The 17742-nt window shown below is 47.1% G+C and overlaps 8 protein-coding genes across 8 annotated transcripts; 4 read left to right on the forward strand and 4 right to left on the reverse strand.

The window, feature by feature from the left end:
- Positions 1-145: 145 nt before the first annotated feature.
- Positions 146-1450, reverse strand: KUCA_T00000528001 (uncharacterized protein; the record flags this gene model as incomplete). The annotated part of the gene is made up of 1 exon (XM_022605075.1): positions 146-1450. The coding sequence occupies one exon, from the start codon at positions 1448-1450 to the stop codon at positions 146-148; it is 1305 nt and encodes a 434-aa protein (XP_022456579.1).
- Positions 1451-2011: 561 nt separating this feature from the next.
- KUCA_T00000529001 (uncharacterized protein) lies at positions 2012-2989 on the forward strand (the record flags this gene model as incomplete). Its single annotated transcript, XM_022605076.1, has 1 exon — positions 2012-2989. The coding sequence occupies one exon, from the start codon at positions 2012-2014 to the stop codon at positions 2987-2989; it is 978 nt and encodes a 325-aa protein (XP_022456580.1).
- A 164-nt stretch (positions 2990-3153) lies between these two features.
- Positions 3154-5316, reverse strand: KUCA_T00000530001 (uncharacterized protein; the record flags this gene model as incomplete). The annotated part of the gene is made up of 1 exon (XM_022605077.1): positions 3154-5316. The coding sequence occupies one exon, from the start codon at positions 5314-5316 to the stop codon at positions 3154-3156; it is 2163 nt and encodes a 720-aa protein (XP_022456581.1).
- Positions 5317-5535: 219 nt separating this feature from the next.
- Positions 5536-7434, forward strand: KUCA_T00000531001 (uncharacterized protein; the record flags this gene model as incomplete). The annotated part of the gene is made up of 1 exon (XM_022605078.1): positions 5536-7434. One exon carries the CDS (start codon positions 5536-5538, stop codon positions 7432-7434), a length of 1899 nt encoding a protein of 632 aa, XP_022456582.1.
- A 38-nt stretch (positions 7435-7472) lies between these two features.
- KUCA_T00000532001 (uncharacterized protein) lies at positions 7473-8687 on the reverse strand (the record flags this gene model as incomplete). The annotated part of the gene is made up of 1 exon (XM_022605079.1): positions 7473-8687. The coding sequence occupies one exon, from the start codon at positions 8685-8687 to the stop codon at positions 7473-7475; it is 1215 nt and encodes a 404-aa protein (XP_022456583.1).
- Positions 8688-9380: 693 nt separating this feature from the next.
- On the forward strand, positions 9381-11071 carry KUCA_T00000533001 (uncharacterized protein; the record flags this gene model as incomplete). Its single annotated transcript, XM_022605080.1, has 2 exons — positions 9381-9475; positions 9547-11071. The coding sequence occupies 2 exons, from the start codon at positions 9381-9383 to the stop codon at positions 11069-11071; spliced, it is 1620 nt and encodes a 539-aa protein (XP_022456584.1).
- Positions 11072-11256: 185 nt separating this feature from the next.
- Positions 11257-13044, reverse strand: KUCA_T00000534001 (uncharacterized protein; the record flags this gene model as incomplete). The annotated part of the gene is made up of 1 exon (XM_022605081.1): positions 11257-13044. The coding sequence occupies one exon, from the start codon at positions 13042-13044 to the stop codon at positions 11257-11259; it is 1788 nt and encodes a 595-aa protein (XP_022456585.1).
- Positions 13045-15089: 2045 nt separating this feature from the next.
- On the forward strand, positions 15090-17504 carry KUCA_T00000535001 (uncharacterized protein; the record flags this gene model as incomplete). The annotated part of the gene is made up of 1 exon (XM_022605082.1): positions 15090-17504. The coding sequence occupies one exon, from the start codon at positions 15090-15092 to the stop codon at positions 17502-17504; it is 2415 nt and encodes an 804-aa protein (XP_022456586.1).
- Positions 17505-17742: the final 238 nt, after the last annotated feature.

Consider the following 17742-nt stretch of genomic DNA (forward strand, 5'->3'; position numbering starts at 1 on the left):
GGATGGGCGTGTGATACCAAATTCCTTATCTAATACATCTCAGGATCTGAGATGTTCATCGCGGACATAAAGTGGTTAGGTGATCGTGTTACTCGGTGTGATTGAGGATCTTGAATTTTAGATTACAATCAGACGGTGATTCCTCCTAGTAACCTCCATAAAACTGCTGTTGAGGCATATAACCTGTCTGTTGTTGCATCATCATCTGCTGCTGTTGCTGCTGCTGGAGATACAACTGTTGCTGCTGTTGTTGAAGAAGTAACTGTTGTTGCTGCTGCTGTTGTTGCTGTTGTTGTTGTTGTTGCTGCTGCTGCTGCTGCTGCAGAGATTGAAGCGTCTGGTCGGTTGGTCCTCCCGTCTTGGCTGACACGAATGCATCTGGCTGATTGTACAGAGATACGATAGTGGAGTTATCCAATCCCAAACCTGGTCTCTGGACATTTGTACTTTGTTGTTGCATCATCTGTGATTGCTGATTCGGATCAATGTATTGTTGGCCATTCTGATCGACATAGTATACCGCACCTGTGCTTGGATCTACATACTGGTAGATCTGTACCTGGGGCTCAGCGCCCGTCTGTTGAGGGGCTGTTGTCATTCCGGTAGGTTGAGCACCCACAGTTCCATTGAGCCAATCAAAAGAGGCACCATTGGTCCCCGCAGGAGCACTTGAAGGAGCTTTTTGTTGAGCCGCAAAAGTATGAGTACTTCCCACTGGTCGTCTAGGCAAAGGAGGTGGTCTTTCAGGCTCGTCATTGAGACTTTCCTGAGATAATATTTCAGCTGCAAAGTTCAGATTTCCTTTGGCCAGAACAAGAGCTTCAACATTGAGGTCCTCGTCAGTGAAGCCCACATCGTATTTTAGCTTAAGGGCCATGGAGGAGTATCTCGACTTCTCGCTAGCTGTCACCCGACGGTGTTCTAGTCTGGGAAGACGGGATTCTCCGTGGCGACTCTGTGATCTTGAGCTTGCTTTTGATGAGAAACTGTGGCCACGATCGCGTCCACTTCTATGGCTGCTTCCGCTGCGTCCATATCCACGACCACCCTCAATTGGTGGCTCGTAATCTTCCGGGTCAATAACATCAAATCGATAAAGCCCATTCACATACTTGTTTCTCACATATATCTCCATTGCTGAAACATCGTCTTCATCGTACGGAAAGGGCTCTTTCTTAGGGTTCCACTTCTTTTGGCATTCTTTGTTTCCAATTGCTTCAATGCAATCCAGCTCAAACTCGCTCCAAACGTCCAATGAAAGAGACTTAACTCGCGAAACATCGGTGCCTAGCTTTCTATGAAGAGAAGCACACCTTCCACACAGAAAGAGCCCAAGATTCCAACTCGCCCAAGTCGGATACGAAGCTCCGCATTCGCCGCATTTGTTGGAATTACCGTGGTCGTTGAGTAACCGAAGAAGTTTCTCCTCTTGCTTGGATCCTCTTGCCATGCCTGCTATATTTCACACTCAGAACTGGAAAAAAGACTGATCGCGGGTGTTAGGATCCTTACAGCTAATTGAATATGCCATCAGCTTGGAAAATCCCCCCTTCTCGGAGGAATCGTGCGCTCCTAAAGGTAGTGTAAATGCGCCAAGCCCACTAAGCTGCCACCCCGCGCGCGGCTCCCTTCGGAACCTGCAAAACGAGATAAGATTTGCTATTTTTTGAAGTCTGGGAATTTTAAACTTTAACTTTGATACAGCCACTGCCATCATACTTATTGACAATCTCAGAGCTTTTCCCGGAAAAAAACAAGTTATAAAGGGCAGTATCGACCTGCCAACCTGCCCATCCACCAGCCCACCAGCAGGCCACCTCATTTTCTTTCACCTCGCACCGGCTCGCATTGACAGAGCCGCAGCTGGTCGGATCAACTCATCGGTCCCTGGCTAGATTACCCCTTGTGCTCTTCTATTGTTTTCTGGATTTGTGCATTTCGCAATAAATCTCCCCTACTTGATAGCGAATTCAGAAGTCAGTCGACTGTCTATATTTGTGTCTTCCTCCACATGAGTGCAGAGCTGAGGGCAAGATCTATGGCCACTACTGCTTCAGAATCGCAGCAATCGGAGACAGCACCGTTGCTTGATAACAAGACCCCAAAGCGCAAGCTCTACAGAATATCAGAGATCCCGGAATGGCAACATGATAACGCTTATATTCTGACTCATTATATCGGAGAAACCCGGAGTTTCAGGGAATGTTTTGGTTCGCTGGCTTATCTCCATAACGAGATAGTGAACATCTACACGCATCTGGTGCCCGGAATCGTTATGCCTATTGTGGCGCTTTTGGCGGGTTTATTTATTCCAATAAGCACTGAAAAACAATTATTTCCGGTGATTCCTGTTGATATTCCAGTTTACAGCACAACTGGGTATGCTGACTACTTCTTCTTCCTACTCTTCTTCGCTGGAGTGTGCACATGTCTTTCACTGAGTGCTACTTATCATTCGGTCAAGTGTCATTCGTTGGGCGTTGCTGTTTTCGCCAATCAACTCGACTATCTTGGAATTGTGATTCTTATTGTGACGTCTATAGTGGGAATATTGTTTTACGCTTTCATAGACCACCCTACCTCGCGGGCTGTTTTCACTTCCATTACCTTGGTGCAGGGCGTGTTATGCGGCGTGGTCAGTATGAAAAGGCAGTTTCGTCATCACTCTTGGAGGCCATTTAGAGCAGCTATGTTTATTGTGTTTGGTCTTTCGTCCGTCCTTCCTCTAGGTTATAGTGTAGTCAGATACGGTTTTGACCAGACGAGGAGGAGGGCTGGTCTTAGTTGGGCCATCACCGAGGGAGCGATGTACATTGGTGGAGCAATCATTTACGCGTTGCGCATTCCCGAAAGGTTTGCCCCCGGTAAGTTTGATGTGTTTGGGCATTCTCACCAGATATTCCATGTGCTGGTAGTTGGGGCAGCTAGTTGTCACCTCATGGCGTTGGCTACAGCCTATCGGTACGCCCATGAGGTCAATTGGGAGTGAGTGGCCAGAGAGGACCACCGGTGATTATAAGTGACTGGATCACCATTGGTTACTACTGATTAAAGGAAACAATCGGCTGCGGTTCCGAATTATTTGAAGAGGTAGTTTTTGGTAATCAGTGGGTATTATGTAAACTTTTCAATTAATGATGAACGTTGAGTCTTTCAAAAAACAGCACCACCAGAAACGAACAACCGGTCTTCATTTCGCTTACACCATCTGACTATGCTTTTGCAACTGTTCACCAAGATCTGTTTATCAACAACACCACCGTTGGTTATCATGTAAACCTCATAAGCCGGAGTCACAATCACAAACCCAACGATTGTGTCTGTAGATATCTGGCCGTCTTCCCTGGGAACTCCCACCTTCCAGTTGATGTAGTATATGAAGTTGCTGGAGGTGAGATTTGCCGACAACTGAGTCACTTCAAAGTTCTCGTCTTGCTTTTGCAAACTAGTATTAATACCACCTCCTGTGGAGTTGTTCGTGTTCACCAGCGAGTGCATCTTTGAATATAGAAGCATGATCTGGGACCTGGTCTTGGGATCTTCCATGGTCTCCTGGGTGGACCCGTGTATCCGTGAGAATAAAAATTGTGTGTGTTTTTTGCTCTTGTAGATGAAGTGTTTGATCAATGGAGCGGGTATATCTGCTGGGGAGACTGCACCATATGGGAGACCTGTTGATCCGTCTGCGCCCTGAGTTCCTATGATAGACCTGTAGAGCTCTCTATAAATGGGCCTGTTTCCACAAAGGTTTCTGAACACATTTTTTCCAACCTCTCGCATCTCGAAGAACGAGTCTTTGTAAGCACTTATCAAGATCAGCGATAGTTTGGTACCATCTCCGCTGGGTGTAGAGTCATCGGGGTTGATTCCATGTCTTTCCACAAGCTCTTTGCTTTTCAGGTCCAGGAACTGGATGAAGCAATACAGGAATCCATTGGGATTAAACTTGGGTAAGCACAGGGGCACCCAAAACTCTTCGTCGGCAGCTGAGTTTTCTTCTGATCCACTAGTCTGGCTGTCAGTATTATTGTAAGTCTTGAAAGTGTTGGTGTTGAATATGAGAGAGAACAGCAGTTGCAGATCAGATGTGTGAAGTGTGTGTTTTCGAGGTCTTAGCACAGTGATTAGTCTCCCACCAGGGGCAACTAACAACCCGTAAAGAAGGTTCTCAGACTTGTTCATCAGGAGTCTTTTTTCAATCTTGTTCCTGATGGTCTTCCTGAGTCTCAAACACTCTAAACCACCAATAATCAAACCAGGATTGTGAAAATTCGCCAGATCCTTGCAAATACTATCCATACATGCAATATCGGCCCTTCCCAACAGTTTGCGCAAATCAAAGTTCTCCCTCTTCTGAAACATCTTGTCAATGTGAGGTTTGCTCAACGTGGTGAGCAGAAAGTTGTACAAGAACTCGAGCTGTTGCGATATTTCGATGGTGGATTCGTTGTATGAGGAAGTTGCCATCAATATGATTGGATACCTGTTCAAAAATACGAACTTCACCTTTCCGCTCTCAAATGACTTAAGACTCTCTGTCGTCCCGTCAAACTTGTACTGGAAAAACGACACAATAGTCTGAATTACACCCGAAAAAACGGTTAAAATCTCATCAGATCCATGCATTGAGTAGATTGGTTTGCCTGCAGAAGACAAAATGAAGAAATGCTTCCTTCTTGAGAAAAATTCCGTCATATCCTCGTTGTCATCTGTGGATTCCATTTCGTATCCGAAATTCAGTTTTTGGACCAACGAAATGCCCTCTGTATTCTCATCAATTCCTGAATGCACACTGTTCCTCAAACTATTGCTCAGACTGTTTCTATCGTCTGTGCTCAGTAAATTTCCCAAAAGCCTTCCGAACGTCCTCCGCTGTGAGCTTCCGTCCTCTTCTTCCTCTTGCTCGTCGTAATCATCTCCTTCATTAACATCATCCTCCTCATCACTGAATATCGTCAAAGTGGGAACTATGGAAGATCTTGTGCTTCTAATTGACGGGCTCAATCGCGAGTGTCTCAGCGCAGTAGCAATGCCTTGTTCAAAAGTCTCCTCTTCTGGCCCGGAAGCCTCTTCCTGGTCAACATTCTCCAAAGTCACTGCCGTCGTCGGTACCGAAGCCTGCAAATCACTCAGCAACAATGAATTCTCACTCATGGACACGATTGATTTTCTCTTGAGCAGAGGAGGTGCCAATGGCTCCTTAGCTCGATCTCTGCCTGTCTCCTCCAATATCCCTGAATCGTTCGGTTCGGGAATATAGCTCTCATGGATTGTAATTGGACTCGATGATATACTCCTTCCAGATATCGACTCCATTCTGAACAATGTACTCTGCTATACCAGTTCAAAGTGGTGTGTGTTGAAAACATGTTGTTTGGGAGCCGCAGTCAATAGCAGATGGGATGCACACGACAGCTGAGATTAAAAACCGATAGTACACGACCTGGGGAGGAACAGATAGCAGATGAGACTTGAAGTCATGTACTTGATCTGTTATACTTGTCTTGTGGTTGTCTTGCGAATTCCCCCTTCACAATGGAAAATCGCAGGCGGCGTAGCTCATCTACGCGAGCCAATGAGGTTCACTTCACACATACACGACAGGGAAGCAATGCCTCGGCTTCGTCAGTTTTCGAGGAAGATGATAGCCACAACACCACTTCGGAAACATATGATGCCAGTACCGATGACGACGTCCAGAGCGTGAGTACGCAGACGAAAGAGCATTCCAGTAACCTGGGAAGGCTTTTGGATAATCATAGCCGGACAAGCTTGTTATTATACAAAAACAAGAACAATTCGAGCAGTACTTTACAGCCTTTAACGAACACTCTTTCCAATGTGGAGTTCAACAACATTCGTTCAAGTATGGATAATGGCGAGCGCGAAAGGGCGAGATCTCCCACTCTTTCGTCACCGGCAACTGCGTTTTCACGGTTAGGAAGAGACAACGCTTTGGCCCGGCTTTTGACGAATCAGGGTAAGGGGAAGACCAAAAAGCGCACCAGTATCGACGATTTGAAGGAGAGAACCAGCTTCGACAACGCGCGTGATGCCATCATCAAGTCCTCTGAGTCGATTTCTGCGAAGCTGAAGAAGCCTGTTGGGAAGGATTTGATGATCAGTTCGAGCGGTAGATTAACGGAGGCCAAGTCACCGCTTGCCAGGACATCTAAGGAGGTAGAGAGAATAGCCAATATTGGCCAAGCAGAGCCCCAGAAAACTCAGGGGTTGGGGCTGTCAGCAGGTTCCTCTTTGTCGCTTCCAGGAAAGCAAAAGCATCACAAATCTTACCATAAACTTCTTTCCAGGGCCAAAGGATCAACAACAAAGTCTTCCTCCAACTCGAACTCGCAGCTTTCGAGCGATAGTGGTGGAAAGGCACTTTATTCCTTCCACCCGAACACTAACGGAATGTCGGTTGGTGATCTTCAGAAAACAGTAACAGAGCTTGAAAAACAGCATTTATCCGATGATAGAGAGACGATTGCCGATGATGCGTGGGCACTGTTGTGTTCTATAGTGACCCCTCTTTTCAAATGCGATCAGCTCAAAACCCCGATAGAGGAGGTGACCAAGCTGGTTTACTTGCATTTGAGATTGAGACTCCAAGAGTCAGGGTCGCCGGTTCCTACAGGTTCTCCCTTGGGGACGTTTTCGTCGCCCGTTTCTCAATTCGGCTCTGCAGACCCGATAAGTCGGAACGTTCTTGATGAGTATGAGGAACTATTCACCGTTGGGATGACCACTTACGTGAATCAGCTGTACATCGAGGAATCCACCAACAATCTACGCTTGAAGCGATACTACACAGATTCTCCCAGTGGCCCACGCAGCACGAAAAGAGGTGGTGAGCGCAGCAGACGTGGAAGCTTTTCAGCGTCCACTGGGACTGCCTCATACAGTTTTGCGAAGAAGGTTGCTGTTTTATGGGAATACTTTTTGAATGACATCCTGTTTTACCTAGAAGGGATATTTCTGCCATTGCAGCTTGAACTTAACTCACACCCACCTTCTCCGACCTCAAATTCCGAGGTTGTAGACGAAAGTGAGCTTTCTGTGAGAAACCTTATTCTCACAGCGTTCCGTGACCATGTGGTGATTCCTCTTTACGAGTCTGAAAGAGAACAGGACAAGGAGAGACGAAGGGAAAAAGATAGCAGCTCTGCGATGGTGAACACGAGCGCTGCTTCTGGCATTGTCTTTGGAACGTCTTCTTCGAGTGAGGTAAATAGGCGACGGGACAATACCAACGGATCCAGTCGGACCGGGGCCACAGGGATTTCAGATGATTCTGAGGAGGACTATTCCCAGGTACTCACTCTTCTTCAATGTTTCACCATTCTGGCAAGTGTGCAGACCAACGACACTAATCAGAAGATTATGGAGAATCTAACCAGGGGTATCAAGCAGCAGAGTAAGATGTTCAATTGAAGGATTGGTTGTGCTTGTACCAACAGCAGAGGCCCTTTTCAACTCATAGTACACCATGGCCGTCCGTCATTGACCTGATAGTTGCAGAGACGAGGCTCAAGCCACATAGAAATGGAAGCAGCAAGAACGATTCCCGCTGAATCACTGATTCCAACGGCACCCATTGCAAACTCGCGATCTTGCAATGGCGTCCGTTCCGACACGAGCATAAAGGTGTTGACATAAGATGCTCCTCCAAGAAGCCCCTCGTAGAAAACGAGCACAAGCATTATGTAAACGTTGGGAATAAAAAAATATATGGATTGGAGAATGCAAACCGCCAAATTGACTGCTTGTAGAATCGAAGGCCAGTAGATTTTGCGTATTCTGACAAACGGGCCAGAAGAACGCGATATGAACACACCAACCTGGTAAAGCGTTCCATACGAAACATAAACGTCCCTGTATCGTTTGAATGGCAACTCTTCGATTGGGAACAGCAGAGTGGGAGAGACACCTTGGTTGATAATATATTCCGCAACGTAAACGGAGCACAGAGGAAACATGTATGGAAAGACTAGGGGCCGCAGTCGTCTCAGTGTTAAAGCCATATGAACTCTTACCTTCTCCAGAGTGTCTAAATCGAAACGAAGGCCGCTTAGTGAAAAATTGAGGGTGCTTGTCTCACCAGAATAACCCTCTTCCAGTTGAAAATCGCCATTCTGCCGCGATCTTAGAAATACAGTTTCTGGATCTGGTAGCAGCCAGAAGAAGCTGAAGAAGAATACCAGGGGGACCGCACTGAATAGCACCAGGGTTGTCTTAACGCTTATGTGCATCCAGGTAGTGAGTACCAAAAAGACGAAACTCCCCACGAGTCCAGCGCCACCTGTTCCAGAAGAAAATCCACTCAACGAAATGTCGCCATAGTAATGCGTCAATTGCAGGAATGTCAACTCTCCCAGCCCAGAGCTAGAGCTGGCTAACACGATTCCGAAAAGGATCCAGCTTGTTTCTGTTGCAAATGCCACAATTACCATTCCCAGCATGCTCAGTCCAATAAGAACAAAAATCCGGTATGAATATGGAATAATATGGATGAAAAACGGGGCTGTCAGTTTGAGTGAGAAAGACGGCAATACATCTGCTAACAGCACAGTGGCTTTAGGAACCAGCGGTCCTACCAGATCTACCGCTGCGGACAGGATCACCACGTATAGCACATTGTTGATGAGACCAAATAGCCAGAAGGCCGTGAACGTTCTATTTAGCATTAACCCGCGTAGTTGTGTGGGAAGTATGGGATTGTACTATAGGTTTAACTTTAAGTTCAATAGGAAAGTTATCTAAAAGGGCGTGTGTGTGACAGAGGGGCTCCCCTCTTTGGGAAATCGGAGACTTATCTGATAAGACTGGAGATAAATCTAAGGTGAATTCTTTGGTGCAGAACAGAGAACATCGGGATAAAAATGTGGAAAACAGGTCAGGCTATTGTTATAAAAAAGTGATAAGGTAATTTCCTTGATTCAAATTGCCTGGAATCTTCATGGCGAGAATACTATTTGTTACCTGCACCCTTTTATGGAAATCTAATAAATTCGGGATTTTTCAAAATCTCAGATCAATGACATCTGTTGACCAAGCCATAGAAAATGCCACCAGCAATGAGCTAAAAAAGTAAACAAATACAAAGTTTCACACCAAAACGACTACAGTGATGTATAAACGTTTGAATATGCACATTTTTCCCGAAAATCCATACTTTTATATCCATTAGTGTATTAGACCCAGATATCACCAGCCACACCAGACAAGCCCAGCCCATCGCACAGCCCACTGTTGACACCTCCACTCCGTCTCAGATTCAATCTCCAAGTTTCAGAACAAGCAGTGGTGCAGTTATCTTTGCTTTGGATAAGATTTCTGGCTTTGTTTTTGGCTTTGAATATCTTCTTGCTCAACATCTGATGTCATACTCGATCCAGCTGTCACAACTGGAACCGCTGCCTCGACTGCCCAACTTAAGGTTCGGCAAGACAATAGGTCATGGCTCTTTTGGAATGTACGTTCAGTTCAGCTCAAAGAAATGCGCAATCTCTTCCATAATCTGACATCACATACTAACATATTCAGAGTAAAATCCGCCTCGGTGTCGGGCTCCATAGTCGCAGTTAAGCTGGTAAACAGGCGAATGGCTCTCAAGCAAGGCGTAACAGCAGAGACGTTTGGTAGAGAAGCCATTATCCAGCAAAAGTGCTCGAAACACCCAAACGTGGCCAAATACGTGGACTGCGGCTACGATGATAGTTGGTTCTGGCTGGCGATGGAGTTCGGAGCCAACGGTGATCTTTTTGACAAGATTGAGCCAGACAAGGGTGTTGATGAAGAGATAGCCCACTTCTATTTCAAACAGCTGGTCAGTGCCACCAACTACATTCATTCTATCGGAGTGGCACATAGGGATATCAAGCCTGAAAATATTTTATTGGACAAGCGCGGAAACCTCAAATTGACAGATTTCGGATTGGCTACGGTATACAAGTCTTCCAAAGGAGCTCGTCGAATGGCCAATACACCGTGTGGTTCTCCGCCTTATTTAGCCCCAGAGGTTGCTGAGGGATTAGGATATGATCCTGAGAAAAGTGACGTTTGGTCCATTGGAATTGTGCTGTTTGTGCTTTTGTCTGGACAGACACCCTGGGAGATGGCTCACGAGACAGACCCCGACTTCCGCGATTATCTAGATTCGAAAGGAACCCCTTTAACACCTCCATGGAACTCGTTTGGGATCGGAGTAACGTCGCTTCTGAGATCAGTTTTGAAAAGAGGAGCAGACCAGCGATTGGCAGTGGATGCTATTCTCAAACATCATTGGACGGCCAAGAAGAACTTCTTCGAGAATCCCGAAAACGGCCAGTGCAAAGACCCGTACACGCTGACAGCTACTCTTCTGGGCAACCTACGCGTGAGTCTTTCTGATGATGAGTTTAACCATATCACCAAGAGTACTCAACACAGCTTTACCAGTCATATGGCTAAGTCGCAGCCAGATGTGGTGGTGGTCGACGACGAAGAAGATGGCGCAGACGGGTTCCATGCAGTCAGTGCTACTCAGCGTGAATACACAGAACACGACCGGAAGCGGCTTCGACTCAAGCTCCACGAAGAAGATAAGGCAATGGCGTACGCGGTTCGCGATCCAGCCGTTCTTCAGTTCCGTGATGGAGGAAAGCTGGAAACCAGACAGAAGATCGAGGAAATGCTCAAGGGTCCTAACAAAATGCTTGTACAGAGTCTCACACACTTTCTGTCTCTTTTACCTCTTGGATCACTGCTCAAACTCATTGTTGACTCACTTAATAAGCTGGGATTGCTCTCTGATAGAGAGGCCGATGCAGAGGAATGGATTGACAATCACGATAACTCTGATGTTGCGATTAATATCCCTGTCAACGGGAAGGACAGATGTAATATGAGAATGATTGGGTTCATCCGTGTATCGCGGGCGGTTGAAGGGTCTGATCTTCGGAAAGTTGAGTTCTGCAAGGTGAGGGCCGATCCGCTTGAATGGCGAAGGTTCTTCAAGCTGGTGAGCTTGATGTGCCGTGATGGTATTTATACCGGTGAAAAAAGCCAGAGCCAAGACGGTTATGATTAGTATGGGTCTGTAATGGGTGAATATGGGCCAGTGTACAATGGCTCTTTTATGGTCTCATTCGTTTTCATCTTGAATACCACTCACATTATTCCTCTTAATACACTTCTAATGACTTATGACGAAAGATGATTGGTCTGATGCAAGCTATTGTAGTTTCCCTGTCCCTTTTCCGGTTCCTGTGCCGTTCAACTCCGGCGGTCTCTCCTTCTCCTGCCAGACCTCGCATGCGGCGTGTCGTAGAGCCATTCGCTAATCATGGAATCGTCTAGGATATCGTGATTATTGGTTCTTGGGTTGACGGGAACGGTCACCACGCCATCGTCGGTCCTGCGACTGGCAACTCCTACTGAGAATAGTTCCTGGGGAGATTCAGCAGCATTTGTGCGTTCAGCCAGCAATCTGGACAGAACTTCCCTCCTGGACTGTCTCCTTGCCGATTCAGCGTTCGTATTAGTCTCTGATTGGGTCTCTGGTTGGGTCTCTGGTTGGTTCTCTGATTGAGTCTCTGGTCGGGCTGTTTGTCCCGTTTCATTGGTAGCATTAGCCGAGTCTGCCGTCGAGCTTGTGGCAAAGATGGCCATCATGTTGCGCATTCCGTCGCGAGTTCCCTCGGCATTTCCAGCATTAGCGGCTCGTATAGACTCAACAAACCGTCTCATCAGACCGAGTCCTGCAAACGCACCGGTAAGGAGCCCACCACCCCCAACTGCAGGCAAAGCCTCCGCATTTCTGGTGGCAGTAGGCCCGGGTATAGTGCCTTCTTCGGGCCGGGGAACCAGGAAGTTCATGGGCCGGTTGGAAAAGCTGGAGATCAGATTTTGGTTTTCGCGTACCACCGAAGCCAGATTAGGCAAACTGAGAGTGGTGACATTGGCCGTCAGAGCAGACTGCGAATCACCGGAATGCGTGGCAACCCGATCACGACACAGAGGGCAGGTGTCGTTGGTACGTAGCCATTCGAAGAGACATGAGCGGCCAAAGACGTGGTGGCAAGGCATTTCCACAGCAGAATGGGTGTATAGATCCACAGGTTTAGCCGTAGGAGAAGATGCTGGATGGAATGCCGTAGGATTCGAGCGGACAGACCCGTTAGCACGTGTTCTCGATTTCCGCGGATGCGACTCGCCCTCGTCCTCGTCTTCGTCGTCTTCATGAGCTCGTTTGCGTTTATTCGATGTCACATCAGCCTCTACAAACTCATCGTAGCAGATTGGACAGGTTGTCTCAGTCAAAGACGTCAACTTCTTGACCGGAAACGACTCAAATGTCTCGGTGGAAACCCCGGCATGGCGTTTGAGTGCCGAGGCAATGGTGCGGAAGGCGATCGAGGTAGCTAGTCGTATCAACACCTGGATGCTCTCCTCATCATGATCAGTAGGGATATTGGGCACGTGCAAAACCAGAGAACCCGACCGGTTAGTTCCAGGCTCCGTGGATGGCATGGATGTTGCTGTAGCAGTCGCCGCTGCAGCCGCCGAGTACACGTAGTTGACTGTAAGAATGATGTTTCGCGAGGCATTATCTGTTCTTGAGGCACTTGTGGCGTTAGAATCAGTACCGGGAGAGGGCGAGTTGGGACTCTCGCTTGTGTTGCCGATATCGGATCTCATGAGACGCTCCAACATTCTGGCGGTGGAAGCGCCGATGGAAACTCCCTCGGCTGGATTCAAAGAGTCCGCAGCTGTTGATGCAGTTTCATTATTCGTTTGCTCATTCTGGCTGGTATTCTGTGGTGTGTCCGCCGTGGCGTCATGATTTGGCCTTGTTTCGGCGCTTGGCTCGGTGGTTTCAGAGTTCTCTCCAAGCTCTGGAGCCAACAACGACTCCGAAACGGGACGGTCTGTCGTACTGATCAGCAGATCATCGGGCTCGCCTCTTTCACCGAATTCTATGGTAATATTTTCGCTCCTACCGTCGCTAAACTCGAGCAAGACGATCGGGAGCCTGTTGCGGTGTGTTGACGGCTCGGTCATGGATGATGTGGAAATCGCCCAGGCAAAAGAATTTGTATGCAACAGCCCCTTTTTAGGGACGGCACAGGTCTTCTGGGTATTTCAGGGTGGTTTCTCGGTGGGAAATCTCGAAGAAATGGTCTACTGGCGGGAAGCGAGCACGGAGGTTGAGGTCGAAGAAGGGGTACAATGTGTGTGAACCAAAAGGTTATGAGCTCTTGCCACAAGGGCGTCAATACGAGTTAACGAGTTCTAGGAAGTCATAGCAACGGGTATAGAGAGGAAGCGTTTTTAGATGTCGGTTATTTACGGCGAATTGAGTGGGAAATAGAGGTAGAGGGAGAGGGAGAGCGTATGGAGTAGGCGGGGGTTGGTAGATAGCGGATAGTAGATCACAGAGAGAGTTAGTCAGCTGGTGTCACATGATACGGGTGAAAGAGAGCGAGATACAGCGAATAGTCGAGTGAACCGAGTCTGGCGACAACAGTATGAAAGATTATATTTGTGACCAGAAAATCGAAGTCTTTGAGTCAGTGATAGTCAGACACAGGTCAGACAGATATACAAATATATTTTAACCTTGTGCCAACAAACTAACCAATTGGTCCCGTCCCTAATTAAAGTTATATTCTCAGCTTATAGTGCAGCAGCGAACTTGCACTGCAAGGAAGGTGAGTGCGTAATGAGTGTGTAGACGACCCATGAAGGAGACTGAACACCCATAAAATTGCCCCTTCAGCTGCATTCGCAATATTGTGTGAGCATAATCTCAAACACGTTTACTCACAGTATGTGGCTTTTTTCCTCTTCTCTGCCCACTTTTCAAACTACCTTAAAGACATCCCGCATGTGTCGCATGTCCTTCCGAACTTGGAAATTCGGGGGGATGATCGGATCACGTCACACAAAAGAGAGAGTCAAACAGGGAGGTAGTCGTAAAAAAACAGTTTTTAATATCCGATAATTATGGCCGAAGTTCAGATAGGTGGCTAAACATTTACAGCAAATGACAGTAGGAGGATCCGGGGTTGAGTGGATGGTAAAGCCGGTTCTTGACACTCGTATTAACTAGCACAAATTTCGAACCTTGACACACTTACCGGGTTTAGGATTAAATCTTATCTGGGTGATCTGGGTTTTCTCCGGTTTGAGCAACAAAAGCAAGTTGCATGGACAGCATGTGCCATGTAGCCAATTGTGTGATGTTGGCTTGTTGGGTTCGCACCTCCGGTGGGTGATATCCGGAGCATATCCGCCTCAAATTAACTCTGCGTCAACTCCGGAGTAATGACAAAGGTATCTTTAACGGAAGATTAGAGGCTCGAACTAGCAAAAATCATCACCAGTACTAGGATCATTCAGGATCGAACCCCTAGAAAATAGTAATCAAAATCTACGTTAAACTTTCCTGCATTGTCAGAGCTAGCCCACCAGAAACTTATTGGCATTTAAGGTAGTGTTACAGAAGCAGCTTAGCTATTTTTATGGTGGGTACCATAGTAACTATGCCTGGTATCATAGCCATCACAACAACTTTTAAAACGGATGTCATACTATAAAATTTTGCCAGCTACTGTACGCAATACTGGGACCTCGAACTGTTACGATAACCCTCACCGTCCTCTTGCTGGCCATGGCCATTGTTGTGACCGTTGCAGTGGTCAAAATGCGAGCACTTAGCCTCCACATATTGTGTGGGCCACTACTAAAACCATTATCCTAGCTAATATGCAGCTCACTACACCTCCGATCGTATTTTGTTTATAGTAGTCCTATCATGAAACGAGACTTCTTAATGTCAAACTCTGTTTTTTTGCCTATTGTACCGGATTTAGCTCAGTAAACATTTAGCCAGCAGCTGGCTTCGCTGCATGATCCAGATCACCTTTCTCTCTTCCACTTTCCGAATGCAGCCGGTTATTCCACACCACAACAAACCAAATCCGACCGGCTTTGCCCCTCAAGGGAGTGGTTAGGATAACCGAACCCGATGTTTCTCTACTTGACCTGCTTCAAGCTAAAACACCAACGGCCATACCACCGTCTTCTCAACCAAAACCGACTCAATGGCTGACGATCTGGGCCGTTCTGATCGTGTGGGCAAAAAGCCCCGTCGCTCATACAATTGTGGGCCTTGCAAGAAGCAGAAGATCAAGTGTGATACCAACCTACCGTGCCAGAACTGTACAAAGTACCGCAGGGAGGACCAGTGTTATGCGGAGCCACCTCACCCAATCACGCGAGAGCAGCTAGAGAAGAAGCTGGAAAAGAGTCGCAAGCGTCGGTTGGCTAAGGAACGTCGCCAGCGTGGTTCCAAAGACAGTGTGACTGGGACCTCGAACGGGGCCATAGATGACGACGAGGACAATGAGGATGATATTGAGACTGCAAATGGGCCGGTGGCTTCCCATCCCGGCACTTCTGGATTGATGGCACCAGTGTTTCTTGAATATCCTGGAATTTTGCCCCAGATTCAGGCAGACCTTTCGTTTCAACAACACGCCCCATTGGTTCAGTCCATGATGCAATATCCACAGGAACACCTCCAACCACAACCGCAAACTGACTTTTACCATTACCCAGAGCAGCAGATGCCTCCTCAGTTTCAACCGCAGCCCACACCCGAGTTTGTAGAGGATAGTGCGGAGTCGCGGTATTTGGATGTGGTACGTGAACAACTAGAGCTGGGCTCTGATGTTGGACCCAAGATCAAGGCCATTCTAATCCCCATGATCCCTCCAAAAGCAACAATCATTGTCTTACTGGATGAATTTTGTGAGAACGTTAGTCCGTGTTATTGTACATTACGCCGGGATCGCGTATTGCACCAGATCAACGCCCTGGACTGGGACGATAAGATAAAATTTGCCGAGGAGGCTACTTTCGACTTTCTGGCCTTGCTTTTCAAGTTTCTATCGGTTGCCTGCTCGCTCATGTCGCCGCAGCGGTTTGAGACCATGGGCTTTTCACCAGGTTTTCAGGGTGAACCTTACAATGCCACGTTCTTTTACAACAACTGGTCATTGCAATGCATGGGCCATTTCGACTTTTTCAAGCAGATTGTGCCGTACGATCGAAACGAGGCTTATATGAACCGCATGGACGTCCAGCGACTTAGCCGGATCCACTCGCTGTTTGTGACACTGAGCAAGGATGCCTATTTCCAGGGCTTGATGACTACAATGGCCGATGCGATCGTCTCAGGATTTGGGGACCAGCTCAATTACGAAAGCTACTCGTTGCTGCCCAAATCAGTGTCCAAAATTGACTGGTCAGTGGAGGACAGAAAGGCCATGTGGTGGATGATTTGTGTAGACGATATCGAAAACGCCGTTTTCTTCAAACGGTCCCCAGTGCTGCGGTCTCATCTGTCTCAGGTTCCATGGCCTTCAAATATTAACGTCGACAGTGACTCCAAGGTATACTCGGACGACGATTACACCGACTTCACGTCGGCACGTACCCGGATTCAGATCCTGACAGTGATCAGGAGACTGTTCCCGGCAGCGGATGTCATTTCCGCAGGGATAAAAGACCCAGAGATTCGTGCTCTAAACATTATGCTAATGATGCTGAATTTTGAAAAGATTTTGGCCACAGCACCATACCCAAGATGCTTCACTTGCAGCGACAATGACCCTTTGATTGCGAGCCTTTCTGCCAGACGACGTGTGTGCTATGAATTTCACCGGTTCCAGTTTGTGGCTGATATTTGCATCCACCGGTATCGTTTGCTCATGGATTACATCTATCTTGATAATCCAGTGGTGAACTCGATCTGCCTTGATTGTTTGTTAACCATTTTCAAGGCGTACAACCGACTGACTTCGCTGTATCCACTAGACGGAGTTTATGGCCCCAAGTACGTGATCATGATCCCCAAGTTCATCTCGATTTTGCTGAATAACCTCGCTTTCTGGCTGACATATGTTGACCGCCTTAGCGACAACCTCAATATCGAGATGCAATATTGGATTGAACGTCTCAAGAATGATACACACAGATTGTCCGTTTCTAGACTATCCAGCAAACTTTACATTGTTCAGTCCATTGATTTCATCAGCGCAAGAATGTACAAGGATGTCAATGTGGAACAGATGAAGGTCCAAAAGGGCAGGATGCTCAACTTGTTGCCCATGGACTTTGTGGCTGCAAATACCACCACTTACGGGTTTGTTCCTCCTCCAGAGTTGTATCAGAACTTCAAAAAGGACTGCGAGTCAAGAATGATCACCTACTACATGGAGCAGGGAATGAAGCAGGACATTGTTCAAAACCCGCTTTTCGGATCTTTTGGTGCCGATTACGTGCAATCTGTGGTGGAAGGTGTTGCTGATTGTAATCCCATTGAGGCCAACGATGTGTTTGATGTCAAAAATGCCAAATCGAGCAGTTTTAATGACACAGTTGTTACCCTTCAAAGGGCTCTAGGAACCAGTTTTCCTGTGTACGGCTATGGGTCGAGGTTTGCACTATTCTAGGAGAGAGTACAAGAATGCGAGAAGAAAGTGAGAAGAAAGTGAGAAGAAGTAGAAAAGCAGGAGGGAAGAAGGAGGGAAGAAGGAGAGAAACTAGGCGACAGAGGCAACAGTCACTGTCTTTCATGAGAGACCAAAGCTAGGCTTTAAGAGAGCAAATCCCCGAAAAGAATTCGATATTCCCAAAAACCTTCAAAAGGACTCAAAAGGACCCAACTCCAACTAATATAGACTTCATAAA

This window comes from Kuraishia capsulata, genomic scaffold (assembly GCF_000576695.1).
Source record: "Kuraishia capsulata CBS 1993 genomic scaffold, Kuraishia_capsulata_scaffold_1, whole genome shotgun sequence".
In the NCBI taxonomy this organism is placed as follows: Eukaryota; Fungi; Ascomycota; class Pichiomycetes; order Pichiales; family Pichiaceae; genus Kuraishia; species Kuraishia capsulata.